At 41.4% G+C, this 26,423-nt stretch overlaps 4 protein-coding genes across 7 annotated transcripts in view; 3 read left to right on the top strand and 1 right to left on the bottom strand.

The window, feature by feature from the left end:
- Window positions 1-4,024: 4,024 nt before the first annotated feature.
- On the top strand, window positions 4,025-11,661 carry LOC133403339 (cyclic AMP-responsive element-binding protein 1-like). The gene is given in 9 exon segments (XM_061678252.1): window positions 4,025-4,174; window positions 6,340-6,427; window positions 6,521-6,667; window positions 6,753-6,853; window positions 6,951-7,090; window positions 8,794-8,976; window positions 9,049-9,202; window positions 9,280-9,295; window positions 9,297-11,661. Coding segments are annotated over 8 exon segments (951 nt in total). The 5' UTR covers window positions 4,025-4,174; window positions 6,340-6,346; the 3' UTR covers window positions 9,426-11,661.
- mettl21a (methyltransferase 21A, HSPA lysine) lies at window positions 10,165-12,504 on the bottom strand. Its single transcript, XM_061678266.1, has 3 exons — window positions 12,254-12,504; window positions 12,068-12,179; window positions 10,165-11,978 (listed from the first exon to the last, which is right to left on the bottom strand). The coding sequence occupies exons 1-3, from the start codon at window positions 12,398-12,400 to the stop codon at window positions 11,581-11,583; spliced, it is 657 nt and encodes a 218-aa protein (XP_061534250.1). The 5' UTR covers window positions 12,401-12,504; the 3' UTR covers window positions 10,165-11,580.
- A 653-nt stretch (window positions 12,505-13,157) lies between these two features.
- Window positions 13,158-25,282, top strand: LOC133403331 (cyclin-Y-like protein 1). 4 transcript variants are annotated; one of them, XM_061678211.1, is made up of 11 exons: window positions 13,158-13,980; window positions 14,085-14,159; window positions 14,249-14,283; window positions 15,108-15,208; window positions 15,601-15,636; window positions 17,357-17,408; window positions 17,489-17,608; window positions 18,495-18,661; window positions 18,948-19,113; window positions 19,191-19,322; window positions 25,196-25,282. In XM_061678211.1, the coding sequence occupies exons 1-10, from the start codon at window positions 13,824-13,826 to the stop codon at window positions 19,305-19,307; spliced, it is 1,026 nt and encodes a 341-aa protein (XP_061534195.1). In that variant the 5' UTR covers window positions 13,158-13,823; the 3' UTR covers window positions 19,308-19,322; window positions 25,196-25,282. The 4 variants fall into 4 exon arrangements, with proteins under 4 accessions (XP_061534195.1, XP_061534205.1, XP_061534215.1 ...); XM_061678221.1 differs by having other exon boundaries at window positions 19,191-19,341; window positions 25,196-25,271; XM_061678231.1 differs by lacking the exon at window positions 25,196-25,282 and adding an exon at window positions 19,703-23,849.
- tns1a (tensin 1a) overlaps window positions 25,246-26,423 on the top strand; it is a 91,349-nt gene continuing 90,171 nt past the window's right edge. The window contains exon 1 of the mRNA XM_061678106.1: window positions 25,246-25,327. The gene's annotated coding sequence lies outside the window, so the exon portion shown is untranslated. The remainder of the gene's footprint in view (window positions 25,328-26,423) is intronic.

Genomic DNA, 26,423 nt, shown 5'->3' with positions numbered 1-26,423 from the left:
AGAGGGGTCACTACATTCCAATATGAACAAGTGATTAAAAACAAGTGAGAAGAGAAAAAGGGTGAAACCCCAAGAGGGTTGAAGGGAGACAAAATGTTAAATGTCACGGGGCATGCTGTCGATGAGGTTTCAGGAGCTTGTGTTAAGCCAAGAGGTTTGACAGCTGGATTTAAGGAGGTGAAAGGGCTATAGATTGGAGTTAGGTCGCTACATGCTTAAGATTAAACTCCCATCCTCCTCCTACGCCATTTTTGGAGGGGTCTCTGACATCATTGGCTCGGCTGTTTGGGCTGTGATTTACAGCCTGCTGCAGCACTCTCTGGCAGCCTTGAAAATCAGATTCTCTTGCAGCATCAGCAAGAGGAATCGAATTTCATCACAAGGCACACTGACCACGGCGATGTAGAAAATGTGATGAAGAGGTTAATTACAGGAAATTTCAATTTTGCCAAAGTTTGACTTCGAGGCCAGAAAGGAATCAAAACATCAATTTGTGTCACGCTTTCAGTCAAGAAAATTGGGCAATGCTCTGGTCTGCAGGTTTCGTGTGATTTGCTTGACAGATGCAAATGTGCCTCCACTGTTTCCCTTTTAGGTCTTACTACAGGACAAGAAAAACTCCATGAACAGCAGGCACTCTTTATCGACCAAATTGCGCAGGCATGTTGCAAATATACATGTTTTTTGCACTGCATGGCAAATCAGGGTGGGGATGCAGGCTAACATGGGATGCCACAGCTACCTTAGCTGGTGGTCTTGATTAGGGGAAATCAATGTTTAATCAAGTCAGCCACCTGCGAGGACAGATGTAAAGGCAGCTTCGTGACAAATGTGTATTACACAAGCTCTTTGTGCCTTACTTTGAATGGAAAAGTACAAAACTCAGTCCTTTGAGATGCTGTATCCTACAGCCATGCACATTTTATTGCAAAGGACGGCGTTTAGGTCAGAAGTGTTTGCACCACTGGGATATTCAATCACTCGCTAGGCATGCTTCACATCTGTAGGTGCGTGTTGAAGAGCTGCTGTGGTAACCTCGCACACAGAGATGATGGCCATAAATTGGTCTGAAGTCTCATTTTCCCCGCAGGATGTTGACCAGCTGCCACAGCTTAGAACCCGCTTTGCAGCGGCAGCCCCCACACGGCGAATGACAGAGATAATGAGAACATTTTATAGCCTGGGTTGATGACCGGGGCGAGGCAAGTGTATTGCGAATGCAAGCGCTGTAAATAGTACATAATAAGCACCACATGGATGAATTCCACTGGTCTTCCATTAAGATAAAAAGATTGTAATTTCACCCAGTCAGGCTTGTACGACAGAGAAAAATTATGTGCAATAACAGGCCAGATCACCGCTGAACGGGATGGAGATAGCAAGTATTGGTTCATTGATGATTTGAAATGATATTCTACCGCCACCAAGATGATATTCTACCGCCACCAAGTGGATGACAAGACACATTGCCGCGAGCGAGCGCTCAAATGATCGAAAAATGGGAACGTTGCATGAACTCGAAAAACACGTTTTAAAATGTCCTTTAACGAATTTCATTCATTACCCACCAACACTCCTTTATTTTAACATATCACTTTCAATTACCTTTTTTCATTGACAGTTTTGGAATGACATCATGTGAAAATGAAGACTTTGAAGAGCGCTATGAAGGCTCCTGTGGAATTCTGTTGAAACATTTAGGCAAGGCAAATGTATTTATATAGCGCATTTCATACCCAAGGTAACTCAATGTACTTTATATGATGAAAACAATTTAAATCAAAGAGCAAAGAAAAAAAAGTTAAATCTTACTAAAAACGTAGAGTGCAAGAAAGATAATTTTAAAAATGGGAAATGCTTAATCATAAACATGAGTAAAAAAAATTAACCTGGACTTTTACAATAAGTAATTAGTAATTACCGTGTCAAAATAATTATGCTCTACTTAACTCCCTTTGGTTACAATATATACACTGTTGTCATTATAACATGTACACTTGCTTTCAGTAAGTGGTGTGCCTTGTCATGGAAAGAGTACATGACATTAAAAAAAAAAGTATACAAACAGTCCTTCTGTGGTACAACACAGTTCACACACGATTTTAAATCATTTCATAACATAGCCAATATATTTTTAATACACACCCACCAATTTTCTATAGCACTTATCCACAAACGTATCATGGGTGAGCTGTAGCATATCCCAGCTGACTGAGGTGAGAGGCGTGATACACCTGGACTGCAGACTTGCTAACCCAATTACAGAACATTCACTCAAAATCAGATGATATGCGTGCTTATACTCCATTTATTTAACTTGTATATGGAAAGGTACAATTTTGTACATCTTAAAATATTGGGTTTATTATCAAGTTCTCACATTTTTAACAATTCTTTTTAACATAACGCTAATACAGTGTTTAAAGTAAACTTACCTGTTTGTCATTGGTGAGATTCCTTTTGGCGGGGGGTTCTTAAGTGGGACAATGTTGCTGTCATTACTGATGACACGGTGAGATATAGCACAACACCAAGTCAATCACAAGACTGACCAAGAGAGACAACCACACAAGCAGGAGCGCCATCAGGGGGTGGCCACGGCCCCTATGAATTTGTTGGCCACATCAGTGGCCACCCCACTCACTAGTCAGTCACATTAATCCTAGTGTCAGGTATATTAAACGGCGGAAAAGTCCCCTCCACCACACCCCCGTCGATAGGTTCGGCGGCAGAAAAAGTCAATCAGCACACCCCTGTCTCCATTGATGATTGGTTGCAGCCACCCCACCACCCATCGACGAATGCCTTCAGCCACCACACCAAATAATTTCTGGAAGTGTTACTGCATACACGGGCAATTTCAAATCATCAATGAACCAAGCATACATGTTTTAATTACTGGGGGAGGAAGCAAGAACACCAGGTTTTGAAAAAGGACATGCTAAATCCACTGACTTGAGGGAGAACATGGGGAGAGAACAAGGGAGAACATGCTAAATCCACTGACTTGAAATTGGAACACTTTCTGGTTAAGGCATCCGTAAGAGTAATAATAATAATGCATTGCACTTATAGAGCAGGTTCAATCCCCGGCCCCGCCTGTGTGGAGTTTGTATGTTATCCCCGTGCCTGCGTGGGTTTTCTCCGGGCACTCCGGTTTCCTCCCACATCCCAAAAACATGAATCGTAGGTCAATTGACAACTCTAAATTGCCCGTAGGTGTGAATGTGAGTGGTTGTTTGTTTATATGTGCCCTGCGATTGGCTGGTGACCACTTCAGGGTGTACTCCGCCTCTCACCCGAAGATATAGCTGGGATTGGCTCCAGCACGCCCGCAACCTAGTGAGGATAAGATGTACAGAAAATGGACTGATTGATATACATACACTTGAATCATTATCTACATAGTTGATTTTAATTTTCCTATATGTAAGTGCATTGTTATTGTTCAAACTGTGCATCATATTACAGTGACTTATAATATTAAATATAGTCTTTTTTTCGAATAAAACCTGTTTTTATACTAAACTTAACTTATATATATATAACTTGTAACTTAAACCTACTATGCTGCTGTATTTTAATGTTGGGCCTGATGGTGGTACTTGGGGAGCTAATTTTTTTGGAGGTGGTACTTTTTAACAATTACACGACACTGCAACGACACGTCAAGATCCAGGAATCTCCCTTATTTAAGTAGGCTTTGTTTATTTCCAATATTAAATAAAAGATCTTTGCTCATCCATTGGGCTGTTTTTGTGCTCCATGGTCCTTCTTCCCTACATGGGCGCCCCAGGGAATTTTACAAGCGGCAATTTGAATTTCAATATTCCTTCACATTGCCACTGTTTAGAATTCGGAGTTTGTAAGAACAGTACGGAACCAAGGGAGGCGCTAATACAAACACAATATTCGACGCCAACCTCCAATAGTAGCAGAGGAAGAAGCTGTCGTCCTTACTCGGGAGTTGTCGGCTCCTCGGCAATGTTCGGTACTTACCGGAAATTCATTCGTTTTTTGCCGATTCTCGCTGTCGTCGGATGCCTCGTCCTCCTCTCGGTGTTGTTGTTCTCGGTGACGCGACGGAGGTGTAGCCTGACGCGGTCTCTTACGTGTCGGTCTGAATAAAAGTGGAGCTCCGTAGACCCGGGAGTGACGAAGCGAGTCTGTGTTGGTAAGAGGATACGTATCGGATCTTTGCTAGACAGTTAGATGGCTGCCCGCAACGTTTATTTGCGGCTTGTATCCGCACAACGCCAACAAAGAAATCATGGCGGCGGCGTTGCAGAGGCTCACTAAAATGAGTCAGTCTCTGCAATGCTCGCAAAAAAAAAAAAAAAAAAAAAAAAAAAACAACAACAACTCAGACTTAGATGGAGACTGGGCTACATTTTTTTTTTTTTTAAAAGAAAACCGAGAACACTGTTGGACTAAGTCACAGAAGCAGTTCGTCTTCTACATTTTAGCCAAAACATTGTTTGAAATAAACATTGAGTATATAAACTGTGTGGTACACAGTTATAGAATTTTCCCTCGCAAATACCCAACGCCAGCAACTTTGCATTATTAATCAAATGAAAGCATGCTGAATTAATCAATAGAGACGCATTTTAATCTGGACCACTAACGACTCGCAGCGGGGATGCAAAGGAAAAAAGAGTGGCGTTTGAAGCTGAATTAAAGTTAATGTATGTTAGCAAATGTGTTAGCATGCTAACCAAGCAATGTTGGCCACCCTGGCTAGCCACATGCTACATTGTTCTGCACAAAAATAAACGAGACTACAAATTAGATCAATTAGTCTTGAATTGGCTTGCTAACGCGGATCATCATGGCTGATTACTTTTTTAAAAAATCATTATTGTTTTATTTTGTTAAAATAAAATTCGTGCTCGCGTGTTAAGAAAGCCACACCCTTCTTCGGGGTGCCTTATAAATCTTATGTCAAACTCAGGCCAGGGGGCCAAATTTGGCCCACGACGTAATTATATTTGGTCCGCAAGACCATATCAAATGTGTATTAGAGTATGTGTATTTTATCTGTTCACTAAAGTAAAAGACAGACCTGTTTGTTGTGTGCGGAGCAACGTGGCTGTAGCAAAGAATATAACATAATTGAATTAATGTTTTTTTTTAATACCCTTTATCAACTCCTAGGCAGAGACTGTTAATAGTTTGAAATTTGGATTTTTATTGAAGGACGTTCTTATTTTTTGGGGTTGTTTTGTTGTTGGCTTTTGAAAAAAGATTTACATAAAAAAGAAGGTACTTGGAGATAAATAGAAAATAGAGAGACAGAAGAATTCATGTTTTCTACTGAAATACAAAACAACAAACAAATACCACTGATGTCTTTTATCGCAAATTAGATTTCTCGTGTTTACAATATTAAAGTTTGTTTATTCCAGATTCAGTGTTGAAGCAAAATTTACGTTTGTTGTCATATGATAAACTTTAACACTACATTTCTGCAGAGAAGCGAAACAAGCATATCGCAGTGATTTGCCATTAAATAATGAGTTTGGTTCGTGACGTCCCAATTTTTAATTTTGGCCCACCGTGAATTTGAGTTTGACACCCCTGCCTTAGAAGTTGCTGAGGTAAAGCATCTCTGCTGAATGTCAGGTCTGCACATTAGAATCAGAATCATCTTTATTTGCCAAGTATGTCAAAAACCCACAAGAAATTTGTCTCCAGTAGTTGAAGCCGCTCTAGTACGATAACAGACAGCTATTTGCCAGAAAATACTTTTGAGACATAAAAGCATAAAAACACAGTACGGAGAGTCATTGAGCAATGAAAGGTTACCGGTAATGTGTTAATGCTGATCCAATTGTGTGGTTTTTTTTTTTACAATTGTGCAAATGATGCAGTCCTCTAGCAATTTAGAGCAGTTTGAAATTCCTAATACAACAATAATCTGGTACAGTGACCATTGTGCAAATGGCGCAGAGACTTCAAGAAATTTAAGCAGTTTAAAGTTACTTGTAGTGCGATAATCTGGATTAGTGTCAATTATGCAAATGGTGCAGATACTTCTCAAGCACATGAGTGGCCAGTATTGGTCAACAACAGATACGCAAGTAGTGCAGAGTGGCGAGACTACTACAGTGAGTCAGTGAATATTGTATAATTGGCCCGACAGAGATGTGACAACAATCTCAAGACAAAAATTGGCAGCATGTTACAATGCAATTGTAAGTTAACTGTTTTAGAAGTTAATGGCAAGAGGAATAAGGTGTTGGAATGTCTGTGAATTTTAGGTTGCATTTAATACAATGAACAAAAATTAGTTAAGAATCATGCACAGACAGTCAACATTTTTTTTTAATTGTGCAGATTTTAAATGACAATGGAAGCTTGTGCAGATACACAGCAAAGTGTTGAAACGGGTACAAAGCTGGAGCCTGAGATTGCCCTGGCACAGGTAACATCATCATATCACTGCTGATAGCTGCAAATGTCGTTAATCTATTACTGAGCAGGCAGTGTATGACTGGGTGGGTTGTCCTGGTCGCAGGCCTCCATAGCAACTGGCCAGGTGTCATCCAGCAGCCCCACAGTGGCCTTGGTGCAGTTGCCAAACGGCCAAACCGTCCAAGTTCACGGGGTGATCCAAGCGGCCCAGCCCTCGGTCATCCAGCCTCCTCAGGTCCAAGCAGTTCAGGTGTGCACCAAATACCTGATGCTTGGGTCGTCAAAATACAATGAACTGTCGAAATTTAAGATTAATTTGTTTTGTCCCTGCAAAGATTTCAACGGTTGCTGAGAGTGAGGACTCTCAGGAGTCTGTCGACAGCGTCACAGATTCTCAGAAGAGGAGAGAGATCCTGTCCAGACGACCTTCATACAGGTTTGTTGTTTCCTATTACTCTTCAAAGAACCTTGTTTAATCCATTCTTGTTTTATTCTTCGTCTCGGAATTCAATTTTGTCTGCTTTTCGCTTCAGGAAAATCCTAAATGACTTATCATCAGACGTTCCAGCAGTTCCGTGCATTGAGGAAGAAAAGTCTGAAGACGACTCAACCCCGGCCATCACCACAGTCACCATGTCCACGCCCATCTACCAAACCAGCAGCGGCCAGTACAGTATGTTTATTTTCCACTGCCAGCTTGCAATGTGGGTTTTGAAATACAGTGCCACCAGAAATTATTCACACCACTTCACATTTTCCACATTTTGCTGTTTTACAGACTTATTCTAAAGCTGATTTGTGAATATTTTCCTGAAAAAAAAAATGTACATAAAATATCCCATAATGACCAAGTAAAAATATACTTTCAGACATTTGTGTAATTTTATAAAAAAATTAAACATTCAAACATAATAGGTATATAAGTATTCACACCATTTGCTATGAGACTCAAACTTAAGCTCAGGTGCATCTGATTTCCACTGATCATCCTTGAGATGCTTCGACAACTTGAATGGAGTCCACCTGTGGTAAATTCAGTTCATTGAAGATCATTTGGAATGGCACACACCTGTCTATACAAGTTCTCATAGTTGGCAGTGCATATCAGAGCAGAAACAGAGCAATGAAGTCTAAGGAATTTTCTGCAGACCTCTGAGACCAGATTGTGTCAAAGCACAAATCTGGGGAAGGATACAAAAGAATTTCAGCAGCACTGAAGGTCCCGAAAAGCACTGTGGTCTCGATTATTCGGAAATGGAAGAAGTTTGGAACCACCAGGACCCTTCCTAGATCTGGCCGTCCGAACAAGCTGAGTAACCGGGGAAGAAAGGCCTTGGTCAGAGAGGTGAACAAGAACCTTATGGTCACTGAGTCGGAGCTCCAGTGTTCCCTTGCGGAGATAGGAGAACCATCCAGAAGGTAAACCATTGCTAACGCACTCCACCAATCAGGCCTTTATGGTAGAGTGGCCAGACGGAACCCGCTTCTTACTAAAGGGCACATGGCAGCCCACTTGGAGTTTGCCAAAAGGCATCTTAAGGATTCTAAGAACTGCAGAAACAAAATTCTATGGTCTGATGAAACCAAAATAGAACCTTCTGGCCTGAATTGCAAGTGTCATATGTGGAGGAGAATAGGCACTGCACATCACCTGGCTAACACCATCCCTACTGTTAAGCATGTTGGCAGCATCATGCTGTGGGGTTGTTTATCTGCTGCAGGAACTGGGCGACTAATCTGCATAGAGGGTAAGATGACAGAATATAGAAATATAGAGAAATTCTTCAAGAGAACTTGCTCCAGAATGCTCTGGAACTCAGACTAGAGCGTCCATTTACCTTCCAACACGACAATGACCCAAAGCACACAGCCAAGGTAACAAAGGAGTGGCTTCAGGAGCAGCCTGTGAATGTCCTTGAGTGGCCCAGCCATAGCCCGGACTTGAATCCAATCAAACATCTCTGGAAAGACCTAAAAATGGCTGTGCACTGACGCTGCCTATCCAACCAGTCTGACCTTGAGAGGATCTGCAGAGAAGAATGGGAGAAAATGCCCCAAAACAGGTGTGCCAAGCTCGTAGAGACATACCCAAGAAGACTTGAGGCTGTGATTGGTGCCAAAGGTGCTTCAATAAAATATTTAGCCAAGGGTGTGAATACTTATGTACTGATTATGTTTAAATGTTTACATTTTCAATCATCTTCTTTACTTTGTCATTATGGATATTTTATGTAGATTTAAAAAAAAAACTGTAGTTGAATCACCTTTAGAATACGTCTGTGACATAGCAAAATGTGGAAAAAGTGAAGGGGTATGAATACTTTCTGGTGGCACTGTATTTCAAGGCTGACATGTCATAATAATCTTCCCCCACAGTCGCCATCACCCAGGGAGGGGCCATCCAGTTGGCCAATAATGGGACAGATGGCGTTCAGGGCCTGCAAGCACTCACCATGGCCAATGCTGCCACAGCCCAACCCGGCGCCACCATACTGCAATACGCCCAGACCAGTGATGGGCAGCAGATCTTGTTGCCTAGCAATCAGGTGGTTGTACAAGGTAAGAAAAGCTGGTAAACACAGTTTCTTTGAATTGTAGGATAGTTACCATTTGCCCCCCACCACCATTTAGCCGCCTCTGGAGATGTTCAGGCCTATCAGATCCGCACAGCACCAACCAGCGCAATCACCCCCGGGGTTGTCATGGCTACCTCACCTGCATTGGGTACAGGGACAGGAACAGAGGAAGTCACACGCAAAAGGGAGGTGCGCCTTATGAAAAACAGGTATGGTGCTGGTAATCCTGCAAGCTAACAGTCCCCCGATCAAACACAATTTTCAGACCTTTTTTCTTCTCATCCAGGGAGGCTGCCCGTGAAGTGTCGCAGGAAGAAGAAGGAGTACGTCAAGTGTTTGGAGAACCGTGTAGCTGTGCTGGAGAACCAGAACAAAACCCTCATTGAGGAACTCAAAGCCCTCAAAGACTTGTATTGCCACAAATCTGAGTAGGTGCACCATTAATCACCCGCCCATGTACAGAAACTCAGCAAAGAGCCATGCAGATGGATGCCACTCCACCTTTTCTACTTACTTTGCTTTCTTAAAAAAAAAACTAAATAATAAAAAAAAAAAAAATGCAAGACATCGATTACATTGCCCAGTAGGCAAAGTAAACTGCCACTTCTAAATTAGCATTCTGACATCTTGATGAGCGGATTTATTCTCAGAGGAGTGCTCATAAATGGAGTGACCAATGCAAGGGATTCTGTCACTGATGAACTGGAGTTGGAGCTGCCAGATGTCATCAGCAGCAACGATTGAACGGTTCCGATTCCCCCTTCGTCGCGGCGCCCGGCTCACTTGGAGATCTTGCGTCATTCAAATGGCGCTACAACACAAGTTGCTTCACTATAGTTTAATGATGTATTTGAATTTGCATCATGGATTTTATTTTTGAGCTGTGTTTCTGGTCACTTTCTGTTCCTCGATTGCCTTTGCCCTTTTCGTTCGCTTACTTTACCTTGCTCCATGAACAAAATTGTTAACCATTTGGGTTGTCATGTTTAATGCAGCAGAAAACACACGCAATCTGGTAGTTTTTTTTTTTTTAATTGACATTTTGTCTCCAACCTTAATACTGCAGGGTCATTATTTTTTGTTTTTTTTACTGATCTGCAGTTTTTTTTTTTTAGAAAACTAGAGTTCCAAACATCTGTTTGCAATAAACAAGGTCTTTTTTAGACCTGCAATGAGAAAAGATGGGGAAAATATGGAGAAAGAATAATTGACAAAGCGTGTGTGCGATCCAAGTAATATGAAATGCTTTTTGTATTGTGGCTTTTATTCTAATCATTATTGTCATTATTTTTTTAAAATAAAAACCAAAAATAATGAGCCCTGCTTACAACGTATGCAATAGATACATAGTAAGTAATAACAGATGGCCTGTGATGATGTATTTTAACTAACCTGACATGTTATTGGGAAGGTTTATGTAGTTGCATTAGTAAGATGATGTGGAATACAGTATGCACTTTTCCTTGCTGAAACAATCCAGATGTATGAGGTGTCTGAGAAAAGTTCCAGGACAAATGTTACAAACAATATTTCAAACTCCCTTCGAAATAATCCTTCTGGATAATGGGCTTGGGCTTTCACTTATATGGTGCTTTTCTACCGTCAACTAACTTCAACACTGTCTCCTCATTCACCTACTGATGATGAGCAACTGGGGGTTCACTATCATGCTCAAGGACAATTAGACATGATCACAATGGCTTAGTGTCGGACCCACAACCTTTGGGTTGGGATATAACCACGCTACCATCTGAGCTGTGCCAGCCCAAACACTTTTGTAGTCTTGTCTGCCATTCCTTCATGCACTCCTGGAAGTATTTGTCAGAGATCCTCTGCGGCTCCATCGTCATGGCCATCAGCCATATCATCATCTATCGCTTCAAAAGGTGTCTCTTTTATGAACCCTTTGAGTTTGGGAAAGAGCAAAATAAAATCGCACTGAGCCATGTCGTGTTAATAGCGAGGTTGCCTTTGCACAGTGACGTTCTTGGCCACGAAGTGTCGTTTGGTTAGGACATTGTGAGCAGCCGCACGTTCTTCCACAACTCGCCTCTTTTAATACACTGAACGAAGCTAATGCTGAAGGATTTGCCGATTGATCATCCAGCCTGTATTCAAAGGACAAGCTCGTAGTTTAGGTTTGAAATATATCTTGTGACGCTAGTCTGGAACTTTTCCGACACCTATTTCACATGTAAAAATGAAGGACTTGGGAAACTCAAAGCAGAAATTGATAATGAAATGTTCAGGTCAATTATTATTTTTTTAATGATCATTGCATATATGCATTCGATAAGGTGTGCTGCATATCATATTTGACTGCGGTCAAACGTAAAAGGATTGAACAGTTACAACCAACCCAAGAAACTTCAAGACGATAGAATACCATATTTTATTCTTCGGCTGTATATATAGTGAGTCTTGTTATCTTTGATGTGGCTTTTCATTAATTTTCTTAATGTCTGCACCAATTTGTATGATACATTATGTTAGAGCTGTTACATTTTGGCAGCTGTTAATGTGTTTCTGGTAAGCTTGGCTTTAAAATCAAGACATTTATTTAGATATCAAGTATTTGAAAAAGAAATCATAAATCACTCCTGGGCAGTTGTTTCCAAGCTTTGTATATATGAATGTCCCTTTGTTTGTCATAGTAAACCTTCTCAACAGTGAACTGCTGCCTCAGCATGTTTAAAAAATTGGTATCTCGTTCATAGCGGATCCTGCATGCCAGGAGCACCACAGTAGCATCTGCACACAGGTGCTGAAGCGTCTTTATCAACGGCACAAATGTGTCCTCCAGGTAAACTATGTCTGCTCCTAAGACCAAGTCGAATCCCCCTGCTGGGTAGCGGTCAAGACCCTCGCCCCAAGACAGCTCAGACATGGCCACAGATTCCCAGAGGTCAGAGGGCAGGTTGCCTTTGACATTGGCAGAAAGGAAGTCCAGTGCAGACTTCCTGTCAGTGATTGTCACTTTGGAACCTGGGAAGTGAAGAAAGTAATGTTTACTTGTCTTGTACAGTGTGCAGACTGCAAAGACATCTCCAGTCAGACACCATCAGTGCTATTACCCAGCAGGGCTGCGACGATGCCGACCAGTCCAGTGCCAGCTCCCAGCTCAATCGAAACCTTGCCCTTGAGCTCGACCTGGCCCAACTCCAAGTACATACACATGACAACAGCCTGCAAACATGTATTATTATGAATACAAGGACATTGTTGAAGAGCAGTGTTGCTCAACCATTAAGGTAACTGACCGCGTCCCATACAACCGCTGCAACTCCATGCTTCCTCCAGTCCTGAGCTATGCGGATATCATGGCTGGCAAAATGAAAACGCGCTGATGAATTTTGAAGTTTGGAAAGAGCAGGTACCACGTTCTCTACGTACGGAACCAGAGCCATGGTGCAAATAGAAACATTTAATGCTAAAACATTAAAACAAACAAATATTTTTTGTTCTTTCCGTCTGCATTTTCCACTTCCGCTGAAGCTAAAGGAGCCGTCATCACTACATTTGCCACGCTGCTGCCCTCTTCTGGTGAATATTATCACTACAGTATATTTTCTTTTTCCACTCAGTATACTTCTACAACAAATTAATGACATATATTTATACACATGAAGCCTACTGTCACCCCTCGTCAATTTGAAAACCGTTTTTTGAATTGATGAAATAAATATAAATATTGCGATGTGTGACGTAATACCCTACATGCTGCTGAGATGAGTTTTAGCCAATCACAGAAGAGCTTACTTAACCAGTTATAAAGTGCAGTAATATATATATACACATAATTTCCGGTACACTTGTCAAAATAAATGTCGAATGAGTCATGCTCCAGAGATATTAACCTCGACTGTAAATGTGTATTAAAATATGCATGCATTGAAATCGACGAACAGCTTGCTTAGTCCATACTCCATGCCTTGACAAAAAAATATAATCTAAATTATCTTGGATTTGGGGGGGGGGGGCGATTGTCGGTTATGTTAATCTCTTCCTGTCATATAATAAACAATGAGTAAACATGAATGAAACACCAAATACATTAGACTAGCTCATTACATTTTTCATCATCATTTGTATTTTCACAAATCGTGACAGCTGGTTATCCTTGAAAGTAATTTCACGGATATGACGTCGATTTGGAAACTCCGGTGGACGACAGCTGTCTTCCACTATGCGTAAAAATGAGAGCTAACATGGGATATCATTTCAAAATTCAACTAGAGTACTTCTGTCTCCAGCCTCACTTAAACGTCATTGGTTGTTTTTATCTATGTTTCGACCGTCTACGCTGGCTTTTAATTGGGGCACAGTTTTCAGCTCCGGTAAATATAAAGTGAAGTCGAGGATTGGAATGGGATGCGGAAGCTAGCCGCACAGCTACCCACGGGTCAGGAGAGAGCCGTGACTTTGTGTTTTTTGTCTCTACTAAGTAAGATGACTGGACATGGTTTACACTTTTAAACCTTTTACACCCATGTTTGAAACGATCCTATAATGCAGCAGTGCTGAAATTGCTACGCACACACTCTGAACATGTCAGCTGTTCAAGACATGTCTGGTTTGTTTTCATATTTGTCAAACACTGTAGAACCTCCTTCTGCAAAGCTAAGCCACCTTTCGTTGAGGAGCCTTACACGCCGGCTGTACATGTGTCTTACATACTTAAACGGACCTTGACTTAAAGGATAATAGTTGAAGTCTTGTGAATCAAGAAATAGACTCAGATGCTATGTACAGTATGTCACACTGAAAACTTGCAAGGTTGCAGCCACCCTGCAGCTAAGATTCCTTGCCAGTTGCATGGGAAAATAAGATATGGGTGGCTCGGTGTCCTGTTGCATCTCTGCGAGAGAGAGTCCCAAAAACCACAGGAGAGATCTGGAGTTGGAGGAATGTCCTTTCAGTGCACAGGATGTGAGTGAGGACACTGGGACCTACCTGCAACACATCAGTGACAGAGAGCTCCCAGATGGTGAGAGAAGAGCACTGTCCGTTGTCCAAAACAGCAACATTGAGCGACAGATGTTTTAGTTTTCAACTGATTTGAGTATTGAAAAGACCTTTCCTCCGTTTCAGAGCTTGCTCAAGAGGCCAACCCATCGGACCACCCCAGAGCCAGCACCCTCTTCCTCAATAAGTCTCAGACGGATGGTCAGGCCTTCTCTGTCAGCATTTGTGCTCCTGTTAGGTGATTTACCTGTAAGTCACCTAATTGTTCTGTTTTTCATCTTTCAATTTAGTGAGAGAGAAACGGAAAAGCAACTACATAAACCATGTAAGTTTGCCTTATAATTGTAATTTTGTCATTCACTTATTGCTGATTAAAATATGAAATTTTAACATCAACCTTAGACGAATACTGTATTATAAAACATCGAGCTGTGCATATTAATGAACATTCACATGTAAATATGTCCAATTGTAGCCACAGCCTAACTCGCATCTGTAGTGTCTTGGCAGGTTAGGTTTTAAATTTAAGCATACCTGTCAAATAAACGAGAGAGGAACATGGAAGCAAAAATATTTGTTTTTGTTTTCATGGTAAATATCTTTAGAATATGTATGTATGTATGTGTATTTATTTGTGTGTATACTGTATATGTTTTTGTGACAAGTGATTTAACTATTCAACATTTGATGCTTTCCAACAACAACAAGCTAAAAACTAAGCACCTACCATTGACTGTATGACACATAAAAAGTGAAACAGATGCAGATGTATTAAATTTGCTAGCCTGAGAAAACTTACCCGCCAAAGTCCCTTTTAATCAGTAGGGTTGCAATTGAGGGATAGCAGAAAGGTAGATGAGTAACTAGCCATAATGCTCACACCAAAAAGGCTTGCCGGTTCTACTCGGCATTGGCACGGGTGTTTCTGTTTGGAGTTGGCATTTTCTCTACGGGTACCCTTGCTTCATCCCCTTTCACCAAAAACTGTATGTCAGATCAATTGAAGGCTTCAAATGTAGGTATTACTGTGAGGCCCCAGCCCTCTTGTGACCCTAAGTCAGATTGGTTGACTGGTTAGGAAAGATCCACTCAATTTAGTGACAACAGCAGGTTGTTTACACTTAACCTAAACATTGCCATTTTCACCAGGTGTCCCCTTGCCTCCTGTCAAGGAAGTACAGCTCCTGCTCTACAATCTTCCTAGATGACAGTACAGTCAGCCAGCCCAACCTCAAGAACACCATCAAATGGTACATCACTTTGCTTTGCACTCTGGCAGGTACGAATCAGGCCAGGATCGACAGTTGAACAGCGGACTTCTGCATGATACTTCCTAAAAATTTAAGACTCCCTTTTCAGTAGCCACCAGTTATACTGCAGGTAGACATGGTTTATAAAAATAAGAATAAATAAATGAATCAAATTACACAATCTAGTTGCAATTTTGAGTAAATGCAAACTTTGGATTCATCAGAATAAAAGGCCTCTCAACATGAAGGGACAGCATGTCGTGTGAATGAATGTCAAATTATAATAAGGGTCTTCTTTATAGAAATACCTTTTAATACTTTAAGACCTTCTCCTTCGATCTGTTTCGACTACATGTACATCCAAAGCTGAAGTCCTTCTTTTTCCTTTTCAGTGTGGCCTTAGCCATATACTATCACATAAAGAACAGGTAAGAGTACTTTGCTTGTTTGCTTAATGAGAGTATCAATTAAGATTCTTGGATGTAGCAATTTCAAGGAACTCACACTACTCATAAAAAGTTTCAGGTGCAATTTCAGGGTAAACTTAAAATGCACTATAACCTTAAGAAGTGTGCTTAATTTGACCTTTTCTAAACCTTTGAATGCACAAGGCCAACTACTCAATGTTTCATTACTTTTTGCACGTGCTGTTCTCTAACAAGGAGCCTAATAAAAAAAAATTCACAGCAGGTGTTTGATTTATGAATCAACCAATACATTTCCGAAGACGTCCACATAACATAACATACATAACAAGTTTATTTCTGCCAAAGAGGAAGTAGAGGCTAAATGTTTTTGAGGTCTGAATAAATTAGGCTTTACACGATCAGGATTTTTGTGGCCGATCAGCAAGTTAAAAAAAAGTAAAAAAACGTTAACCGATCACTGATCCGATCACAGGATGGAGGAATGTGTCTATTTAAATGACCTGTTCATTTACTGTATATACTTGTACTTAATTGCTCAAAAAAATATATTTACAATCAATAATGTATCTTTGTTCCTCTATTTATGCCAGTGAGGCATAGTGACAGACAGAACAAATAAATGCTCTTCTATTAGATGACAGGAAGTACATACAGTAATTAATGTATCCACTTTATGTGACATTTTTGTTTGTTGGTGTTCTGTGAGATTTTTCAATTGTAAAATATGTTCTTGGCTCCATAAAGGTTGGAAATTACTGCTCTCGTCAGATTGTGTATTCTAATCAGTCAGGCCAAACCAACATTACATGACAGAAATAATGGGTGCTAACTTACTGTAATTAAATTACTTTATTTTTAATTAAATTACTTCACCCACACCTAAACTTTAGAGGCATGATTCGACAGAACGGCAGCATGTTTACTTCCAACCGTTCATGCTACAACGAGCCTGCTAGGCTGCATAACATTTTTGTTAGCTGCTTGTGAGCCGTATCGTTTTAAAAATACGTGACCATACCTCAAGCAAGCCTTAAACGAACGTCCTCTCCTGTCCTGAGCACCGGTGACCACCAACACACGTTTTTCCCCATTTTGTCCTTATAATACAGTCGGCGCGCTCCACTCTTATTGTCGTCGCCATGGTAACGAGTGTATCCAGTCGCATTTGAGTTGACAAGATAAAGCCCAATGATCGTAAAAAACGGGATGCGTTGGTATCGGAATACAAGATTTTATTGCAGTAGTCTGACAGTGCAATTGTGAACGAGCAAATTTGTCTCCTAGTTTGATTCCGGGCATTACGTGTTGGCTGTCTCAGACATGTCTGTTTCACACCGCCATGTTTTAAAAAAAATTTTTTTAAATAACTTTATTGGCCGTCAGCTATTTCCAATACTATGTCAAAAGACGCGACAAGGCTAAAAATAAACTAGCTTTTGGATTCAAATATACTGTGCACTATGGCGACACGGAGTAAATGTGTTTTGCAGAGCCGATCAATGACGTCATTGAGCGGATCGGCAAATTATGACATTAAGCCGATCAGCATAAAATGCTAAATATCGGCCGATAGCGATCAGCCCGATAAAATCGGTGTAAATTCTAGTCCAAATTATTCATTTAACATCATAAAATCGCACACTATTAGATTTTGTGGCTATAAGAAAAACAAAATACCACACACAGTACAACATGAATTCCACATTCTCTCCCACTGCAGAGATTCCAGTCGCTCACTGGACATATTTGATGAGAGGAAACACCCACTTTCGGTGAGTTAAAAGTCATTCCAACTTTCACTGGCCCCTCTTTTTTGCCTCATGACTGACAGATGCCATTGCTGTCTCCCTAGCACGAGAAAGTTGCAGACAACTACTCGGCTGTGAACCCTGAGCACAAGCTTATCTACCGCTTCATACGCATGCTGTTCAGCTCTGCACAGCTTACTGCCGAGTGCGCCATTGTGACACTGGTGAGTTCATGACACTGCATGTGATTACCCTGATTAAGGCAAGTCAAGTCAATTTTGTCTTGCCACATTTCACAACAGTTAGTTATCTGAAGGCACTTTAGATATGGAGCAAGACAATTCAGACACTCATCTTCTCAATTCCAAGTTATCTGTAGAAAGGAAAGAGAAAGGAAAGGAAGCAGAATATTGCTTTTATTGCATACAGAAACAGATGAATTTTTACAGAACAGGACCAAGTATAATACCCTGTGGAACACCAGTCCATACATTTATGGGAGTGAATGTGATTAATCTCTACTAGTTGAGAGAAGAGACTTAATGATATTAATAAATTCTGTGGAGAAATTGCAGTTGGGTAGTTTACTCCATTTACTCTTAGTTTAGCAGGATTTGTGTGGTTAATGGTGTCTTTGGGTAAGTCAGGAGGCTTTGGATCAGTTGGTAAAGCAGGTCGTCCAGTGACCGAAGGGCTGGCGATTTTAAACCTGACTTACTGTCCGCTGTCGATGTTGTTGTTGGCCAAGACACTGAACCCTGAATTGCTCCCAGTGGGCCATAGCAGCAGCCGCCCATTGATGTATGAATGTGTACGTGAATGTGTGAGCATCTGTAAAGCGCTTTTGGCACTGTGATGCTGTAATTAAAGCACTTTATAAGTGCACTCCATTTACCAGGTAGAATACTAATGGGTCTGTAGTGTGAGGAGAGTGGAGGGTCACCATCTTTAAAAATAGTTTTTTCAATGACAGTTTTCCGAGGTTAAGAAAATATACCTAAATCCAAGGTTTTGATTTCACTAAAAATGAGCTGATTTATTTCGGCATGGATGTGTCCCACCTAAGGAAATCTTTAGCTCTGGAGGAGGTAAAGGATGATTCTCTCACAGGTGTACTTGGAGCGGCTGCTCACCTATGCAGAGATGGACATCTGTCCTTCCAACTGGAAGCGCATCGTTTTAGGTGCCATCCTGCTAGCCTCGAAAGTCTGGGACGACCAGGCAGTATGGAACGTCGACTACTGCCAGATCCTCAAAGACATCACTGTGGAGGACATGTAAGTGTTGCTTGTAATCTGAGGAAGTACTGTCAAAATGTCAGACTTCTGGCAATTCGGCTATGCACTATTGTAGTCATGGAAATCTTCAAACTTTGAGGTATTCTTTATCAAGTTACCCGAAGTGAAAAGTTAAATCAGTACTTTTTACCGCTCTTCTTGCAACTTCAACCTTTTCATTATTGTTTCACACAACCATTTCATAATTATTATTATTATTTTTTTTTTTAGGAAAACTGACCAACTGCTCCGACACAATCGCTCACGATTCTGTTTGCGTTTTCAGGAATGAGATGGAACGACACTTTCTTGAATTGCTCCAGTTCAACATCAACGTCCCAGCCAGTGTCTATGCCAAATACTACTTTGACCTGCGGTCCCTTGCCAATGATGACAACAACTTTGGCTTCTCCATGGAGCCACTCAGCAACAAGCGGGCCCAAAAGCTGGAGGTGACTAGTCGAAAGCACCTCGCCACGTCCGTGTTCTGGTTGCTTGGGTATTTACCTCCTTGCATTCTTCTCTTTAGGCGATCTCCAGGCTGTGTGAGGACCGGTACAAGGACCTGAGTAAAACCTCTTTACGGAGGTCTGTCAGTGCAGAGAACCTGGGTGCTGTCAAGAACACAAAGGCAGTACTGTCCTAATTTGAAACCCACAAGGTAGCAAAGCATTGATGGGGTACGATCCTAGATGTTTAAACTGGCGGTATTAATTTTAAATTATGACTCACGGAAATTCCTTTCAGAGTGACATTACAAAGTGTCTACAAAAACTGTTAAATGCGATCCTGTGGTGGTGTTCTGCGGCTGGACACAAAACAAGACTTTGCTTTGCTTACTGCGTAGGCTACAGTGCCTTGAAGTATTCATACTCCTTGATATTTTCACATTTTTTGACCTCAGAATCACACACTTTAATGTATTTTGTTGAAATTTTATGTGATAGACCAGTACAAAGTTGCAGATAATTGTGAAGTGGAACAAAAATGCTATATTGTTTTCAACATCCATCCATTTTCTGAGCCGCTTCTCCTCACTAGGGTCGCGGGCGTGCTGGAGCCTATCCCAGCTGTCATCGGGCAGGAGGCGGGGTACACCCTGAACTGGTTGCCAGCCAATCGCAGGGCACATACAAACAAACAACCATTCGCGCTCACAGTCACACCTACGGGCAATTTAGAGACTCCAATTAATGCATGTTTTTGGGATGTGGGAGGAAACTGGAGTGCCCGGAGAAAACCCACACAGGCACGGGGAGAACATGCAAACCCCACACAGGCGGGGCCGGGGATTGAACCCGGCTCCTCAGAACTGTGAGGCTGACGCTCTAACCAGTCGTCCACCGTGCCGCTTTGTTTTCAACAGTTAAGCGAATATTGACGTGAAAAGTGTGGCATGCATTTGTATTTGGCGCCCGCTAAATACAATCCAATGCAATCCGTAGCCTCCAGAAGTCATAATTAGTATGAGTAAATGGAGTCCACCTGGGTGTAATTTACTCTCAGTATAAATACACCTGTTCTGTAAAAACCTCAGTGGTTAGAGAAAACGAGTGAACAACAGGCGTCATGAAGACCAAGGAACAGAGGCATCAGGGATAAAATTGTGAAGATGTTTAAAGCAGGGTTAGGTTATAAAAAACATCCCAAGATTTGAACGTCTCAAGGAGCACCGTTGAACCCATAATCCCAAAATGATGGCCCAACTGCAAATTTACCAAGGCATGGCCGTCCACCTAAACAGACTGCACAAGTGAGGGGAGCACTGATCAGAGAAGCAGACAAGAGGCCCATGTTCACTCTGGAGGAGCTGCAGAAATCCACAGCTCAAGTGGGAGTATCTGTCCACTGGACAACTATAAGGCGTACACTCCAGAAGTCTGGCCTTTACGTAAGAGTTGGCAGAAGAAAGTTGAAAGAAAGGCGTCACAAGTTCCATTTGCCATGTTGGGGATGCCACAAATGTGGAAGTTGTTGGTCAGATGAGACCAAAGTTAATTTTTTTGGCCTAAATGCAAAGTGTTACAGTATGTATGGCAGAAAACTAACACTGCTCATCACCCTGTACACACCATCTACTGTGAAACACGGTGGTGGCATCATGCAGTGGGGATGCTTTTCGTCAGCAGGGGCTAGGAAGCTGGTCAGCGTTGATGGGTGAATTGACAAAATTAGTTATATTAACCTTTATAAGGTTGAATGTATTCTTTGTGTATTCTGTTGTTCCATAACTCACTCCAGTGTGTCCACCTTGCTTAGCCAGTTATCCTGTAGAACAGTAAGTCGATATCGATAAGGATGCTGCTGGATGTTTATGAACTTTCTCTCATGGGAATTTATTCGATCTGACTGAAGAAACTTCCTTTTAATGTGTTTTTTGCGGTTTGGCTTCAGAGATCGTGTGGTGGGTTGTAAGGAGCATTAGGAACTCTAGCTGTCTGTCCCTCTCACCTCATATCACTTTGTCTGTATGTGTACATACAGTGGGTACGGAAACTTTTCAGACCCCCTTAAATTTTTCACTCCTTGTTATATTGCAGCCATTTGTTAAAATCATTTAAGTTCATTTTTTCCTCATTAATGTACACACAGCAACCCATATTGACAGAAAAAAAAGTAATTGTTGAAATTTTTGCTGATTTATTAAAAAAGAAAAACTGAAATATCACACAGCCATAAGTGTTCAGACCCTGTGCTGTGATACTCATATATTTAACTTGGGTGCTGTCCATTTCTTCTGATCATCCTTAAAATTGTTCGACACCTTCATTGGAGTCCAGCTGTGTTTGATTATACTGACTGGACTTGGTTAGGGAAGCCACACACCTGTCTATATAAGCCCTTACAGCTCACAGTGCATGTCAGAGCAAATGAGAATCATGAGGTCAAAGGAACTGCCTGAAGAGCTCAGAGACAGAATTGTGGCAAGGCACAGATCTGGCCAAGGTTACAAATAAATTTCTGCTGCACTTAAGGTTCCTAAGAGCACAGTGGCATCCATAATCCTTAAATGGAAGATGTTTGGGACGATCAGAACCCTTCCTAGAGCTGGCCATCCGGCCAAACTGAGCAATCGGGGGAGAAGAGCCTTTGTGAGAGAGGTAAAGAAGAACCCAAAGATCACTGTGGCTGAGCTCCAGAGATGCAGATGGGAGAAAGTTCTAGAAAGTCAACCATCACTGCAGCCCTCCACCAGTCGGGGCTTTATGGCAGAGTGGCCCGACGGAAGCCTCTCCTCAGTGCAAGACACATGAAAGCCTGCATGGAGTTTGCTAAGAAAACACCTGAAGGACTCCAAGATGGTGAGAAATAAGATTCTCTGGTCTGATGAGACCAAGATAGAAATTGTTGGCCTTAATTCTAAGTGGCATGTGTGGAGAAAACCAGGCACAGCTCATCACCTGTCCAATACAGTCTCAACAGTGCTGCATGGTGGTAGCAGCATCATGCTGTGGGGGTGTTTTTCAGCTCCAGGGAAAGGACGACTGGTTGCAATCGAAGAAAAGATGAATGCGGCCAAGTACAGGGATATCCTGGATGAAAACCTTCTCCAGAGGGCTCAGAACCTCAGACTGGGCCGAAGGTTCATGTTGGATTTATCTTGCCCAACATTATAAAAAATAGACACAAAAGGAATGAAGACGCTGGTTTCTTTTTCTCATGAGGAGGGCGCATGGGAGATTGTTCAGATTACAGCCTCTCAACACGCTCTAAACAATCTCTCCCGTCGCTCCTGCATTTATTTGAAAATAGGGAGGTTTCTAAGTTTACAAGACACAGCACACTAAGGGGAGGGTTTCAAGGTGAAAACATGGCACCAACACCTGCCACGTCCCGGCCACGTCCTTCTCTCAGGTGATTCCTGCTGAGTCATCTTCTTGAAGGCGAGACATCTTTCTTTCTAAAAATTGTCCATAATACTAATGCAAGCTAAGCAAATAAATGATAACTTCTACAATATATCCAACAGTTCACCTTCAAACAAGACAATGACCCTAAACACACAGCTAAAATACAGAAGGAGTGGGTTCAGAACAACTACGTGACTGTTTTTGAACGGCCCAGCCAGAGCCGTGACTTAAACCCAATTCAACATCTCTGAAAAGAATTGAAAATGGCTGCCCACCAACGTTTCCCGTCCAACCTGACAGAACTGTAGAGGATCTGCAAGGAGGAATGGCAGAAGTTCCCCAAATCCAGGTGTGAAAAACATCATTCACAAAAAGACTCATGGCTGTATTAGCTCAAAAGGTTCCTTCTACTAAATACTGCGCTAAGGGTCTGAATACTTATGGCTGTGTGATATTTCAGTTTTTCTTTTTTAATCTGCAAAAATTTCAATAATTCAGTTTTTTTCTGTCAATATGGGGTACCGTGTGTACATTAATGTGGAAAAAAATGAACTTAAATGATTTTAGCAAATGGCTGCAATATAAAAAAGTGACAATTTTAATGGTGTCTGAATACATTCCATACCCACTGTATTATGTAAAAAGCACTTCGTAATAAAACACTCACAAAGATTCCTTTCTTATTATTTTTCAAAACATGGGAAGATGGATGGATCATACAGGGCAATCCTGGAAGAAAACCTGTTGGAGGCAGACTGGGAAGGAGTTAAATCTTCCAGTAAGGCATGCTAGACATAAAGCCAGAGCTACAACGGAATCATTAAGATCAAAGAATATTCATGTGTTAAATTGGCCCAGTTAAAGTTCAGACCTAAATCCTATTGAGCATCTGTGGCGAGACTTAAATCGCTGTGCAGATGCTCTCCCTCCCATCTGGCTGAGCTTGGGGTATTTTGCAAGGAAAAATGGACAAGAATTTCTGAGTAGTGCAAAGCTGGTAAAGAAATACCTCAACAGAAACAGCAAAATGTGGCTTTAAGAAGTATTGATGCAGGGGAGCTGACTACAAATTAACAAATTTTTCAGATGTTTTTTATTTTTATTTTATTTTATTTTTTTATTTGCTTACATTTTTTAAAAATGTGCTTCATTTCCGTTCCACTTTATACTACTTTGTGTTGGTCGATCACATAAAATCTCAAATCCGTTTAAGTGTGCGGCTGTAAGGTGCCAAAATGTAAAATAGTTACAAGGTTATGAATGCTCCTTCAAGGCACTGTATTTTGGCTGAAATGTAACAGATGCTATTCAACTAAAATAAAAAGGAGTATTGTAGTTATTGGATTTAGTCCCAAAAATTGGTAATTGTGTAGTGCAGTACAAACATTATTTCCTTTTAAATGTTTGTGAACATCCATCCATCCATCCATTTTCTGAGCCGCTTATCCTCACAAGGGTCGCGGGCGTGCTGGAGCCTATCCCAGCTATCATCACCCAGGAGGCGGGGTACACCCTGAACTGGTTGCGTTCCAATCGCAGGGCACATAGAAACAAACAACCATTCGCACTCACATTCACACCTACGGGCAATTTAGAGTCTTCAATTAAGCTACCATGCATGTTTTGGGGATGTAGGAGGAAACCGGAGTGCCCGGAGAAAACCCATGCAGGCACGGGGAGAACATGCAAACGCCACACAGGCGGGGCCAGGGATTGAACTCCGGTCCTCAGAACTGTGAAGCAGACGCTCTAACCAGTCGCCCACTTCGTGTGTGTGTGTGTTTTTTTTTTGTGTGTGTGTGCGTGTATATACACTTTAAAGTGCTACTTGTTCCATCAATTGCTCGACTTGCTTCCCTCCACAGAGAGGCAGTGTTGCGTTGCCTTCAGTAAGTGAGCGCACCTTTTCATTCAACGTCCTCTCCTGGGCGCAGGTGCAGCTCTACTGTATCACACATTCGCACTCACAAAAGTATTGTTGATACGTGCGTAAAACAGGTTCGAATTTAATCTTGGACTAATGCAGAATAGTGCTTGCTGCGTTAAAGGACACTGGCAGTTTGAGGCATTAGTGTATGGCTCTCCCCCTCCACTTTTCACAAGTGGAGGGAGAGACACTTTAGGAGTAAACTGACTTTGAGGATCAAATTATCATCTCACATTCAACTACTCCTCTCCGTACTGGCAAAACAACTAAATAACCAAACTGTCAAACATTGCTGGTTGAGTCACAATGGCATGCCAATATAGCATAAATAGCCACATAAATTCCCAGTGGTGATGCTAAACACAAAAACTCAGTGAAACATTATTCTTGCAAGCAAGCATTGCACATAAAATGGAAATGAGGTGGAAAAACATATGAAGCATTATTATTTTAAAAAGTCAACATCCTCTGATTTCAGCCTCTCAAATGATGTACTTAGTCCATCATGAAAGCAAATGAATGATCTTTGTGTTTCAATCAAAATGCCATTAATGGACATCAGTAAAACCGATCGAAATGTTTACCTATTTTCTGACATGTTTTGAATCATACGCTAACCCAGTAATTCCCACACTATACAGCTGTGGTAAGTGGGAAGGACATGTCCCCTTTGTCAACTATGACTATAGTGTGCTCTAACAGTATGACGTACACTGTGTAATATGCAGTCTGTGTGTGTGTGTGTGTTCCCTGTAGGACTCAGTGTCAGTGTGGCTTCATTAATCTCTCAGCATCATGGGACTTGACTGAACTCATCCAGCTGCCCCCAACAGCACCTGGGGGAGTCTCACCATTTACCCTCTGCTCAGGTCACTCTTCACAGAGGCGGTGAGAGTTAGACTGTATACCTGTCAGGCTTCACAGCAGGAAGCAGGTTGGGCTGGATTAGTTAGACTGAACGGACTCGACATTTATTCAGTGCCATTACCACAAATGTATAAAATCAAACATCATGCCATGCATATTATTGAAGAAACAATTGTGAAGTAACTCGCCAGGTCAGAGTCAGCATACTGTATATGACCATGGATTTAGACTGCCATGTCATAAATTCCCAATTGGCTCAATAGGCTACTTATGACCAAAACTACACAGTTGATATAGTGGCAAAAATGTGTAACATCTGTGTCATAAGTATTTACTTAACAAATAATGCACAGAAAATGCACCATTCTGATAACATTGCAAGATATTCTACATTACTGTAATTTAGAATATGACTCACACTGTGCATGTCAATTAGTCCTACTGTATGTCTCTGTGAGTGTTAGTAAATCTGCTCAGTTCCCGCCCTCTTTAAAAAGTATTTATCTCTGCATTCACTGCAGAAACCTGAGTGGTTTCCTCTTTGGAAGATAAATGAGAACATAAAATGTCTCTTAATTAAATAAGGTACAAACGCTTGAAACACATTCTGGCAGCTGCAATGCTCTGATCCATCAGCAGGCACCAGCACAGTTCTTGCGTTGGTGACTCGGCGAATCACGTTGTGCAGCATCCCAGCAACTTGTTGCTGAGTGACTGTCGTCCACACTGCAGCTGCACCAGGAGGCAACAAGTTGGATTTGGTCAATCTGTTTGCACTTGAAATGTTTCAAATTCCATAATACTCCTAAAGATGAGTTAAGTAGCTAATGAAGACTGTCATTTTATCTCTGAATGGAACCATAATGCATTTTCTGCCTGGATACCTGCTTACACTTTTGATGATGAAAGTATAAACCTTTTCATAATGTTTGTAGATAAGAGGTGCCTGCAGGGTCTTTCAGGGTGGCAGAATGCAAGTGATTACTGCTGACCCAAATTGAAAAAGATTTTTTAAAACTTGTTGTGTTTGGGGTTGCAGTACCAGTTATTAACCAAAAATGTTTGTTTTCTTTTCAATTTTCTACAAAAAAAAAATCAAATAAAAAAAAATCCGGCA

This window comes from Phycodurus eques, chromosome 1 (genome assembly GCF_024500275.1).
Source record: "Phycodurus eques isolate BA_2022a chromosome 1, UOR_Pequ_1.1, whole genome shotgun sequence".
Lineage (NCBI taxonomy): Eukaryota > Metazoa > Chordata > Actinopteri > Syngnathiformes > Syngnathidae > Phycodurus > Phycodurus eques.
This window is presented reverse-complemented; position numbering and strand designations above follow the sequence as displayed.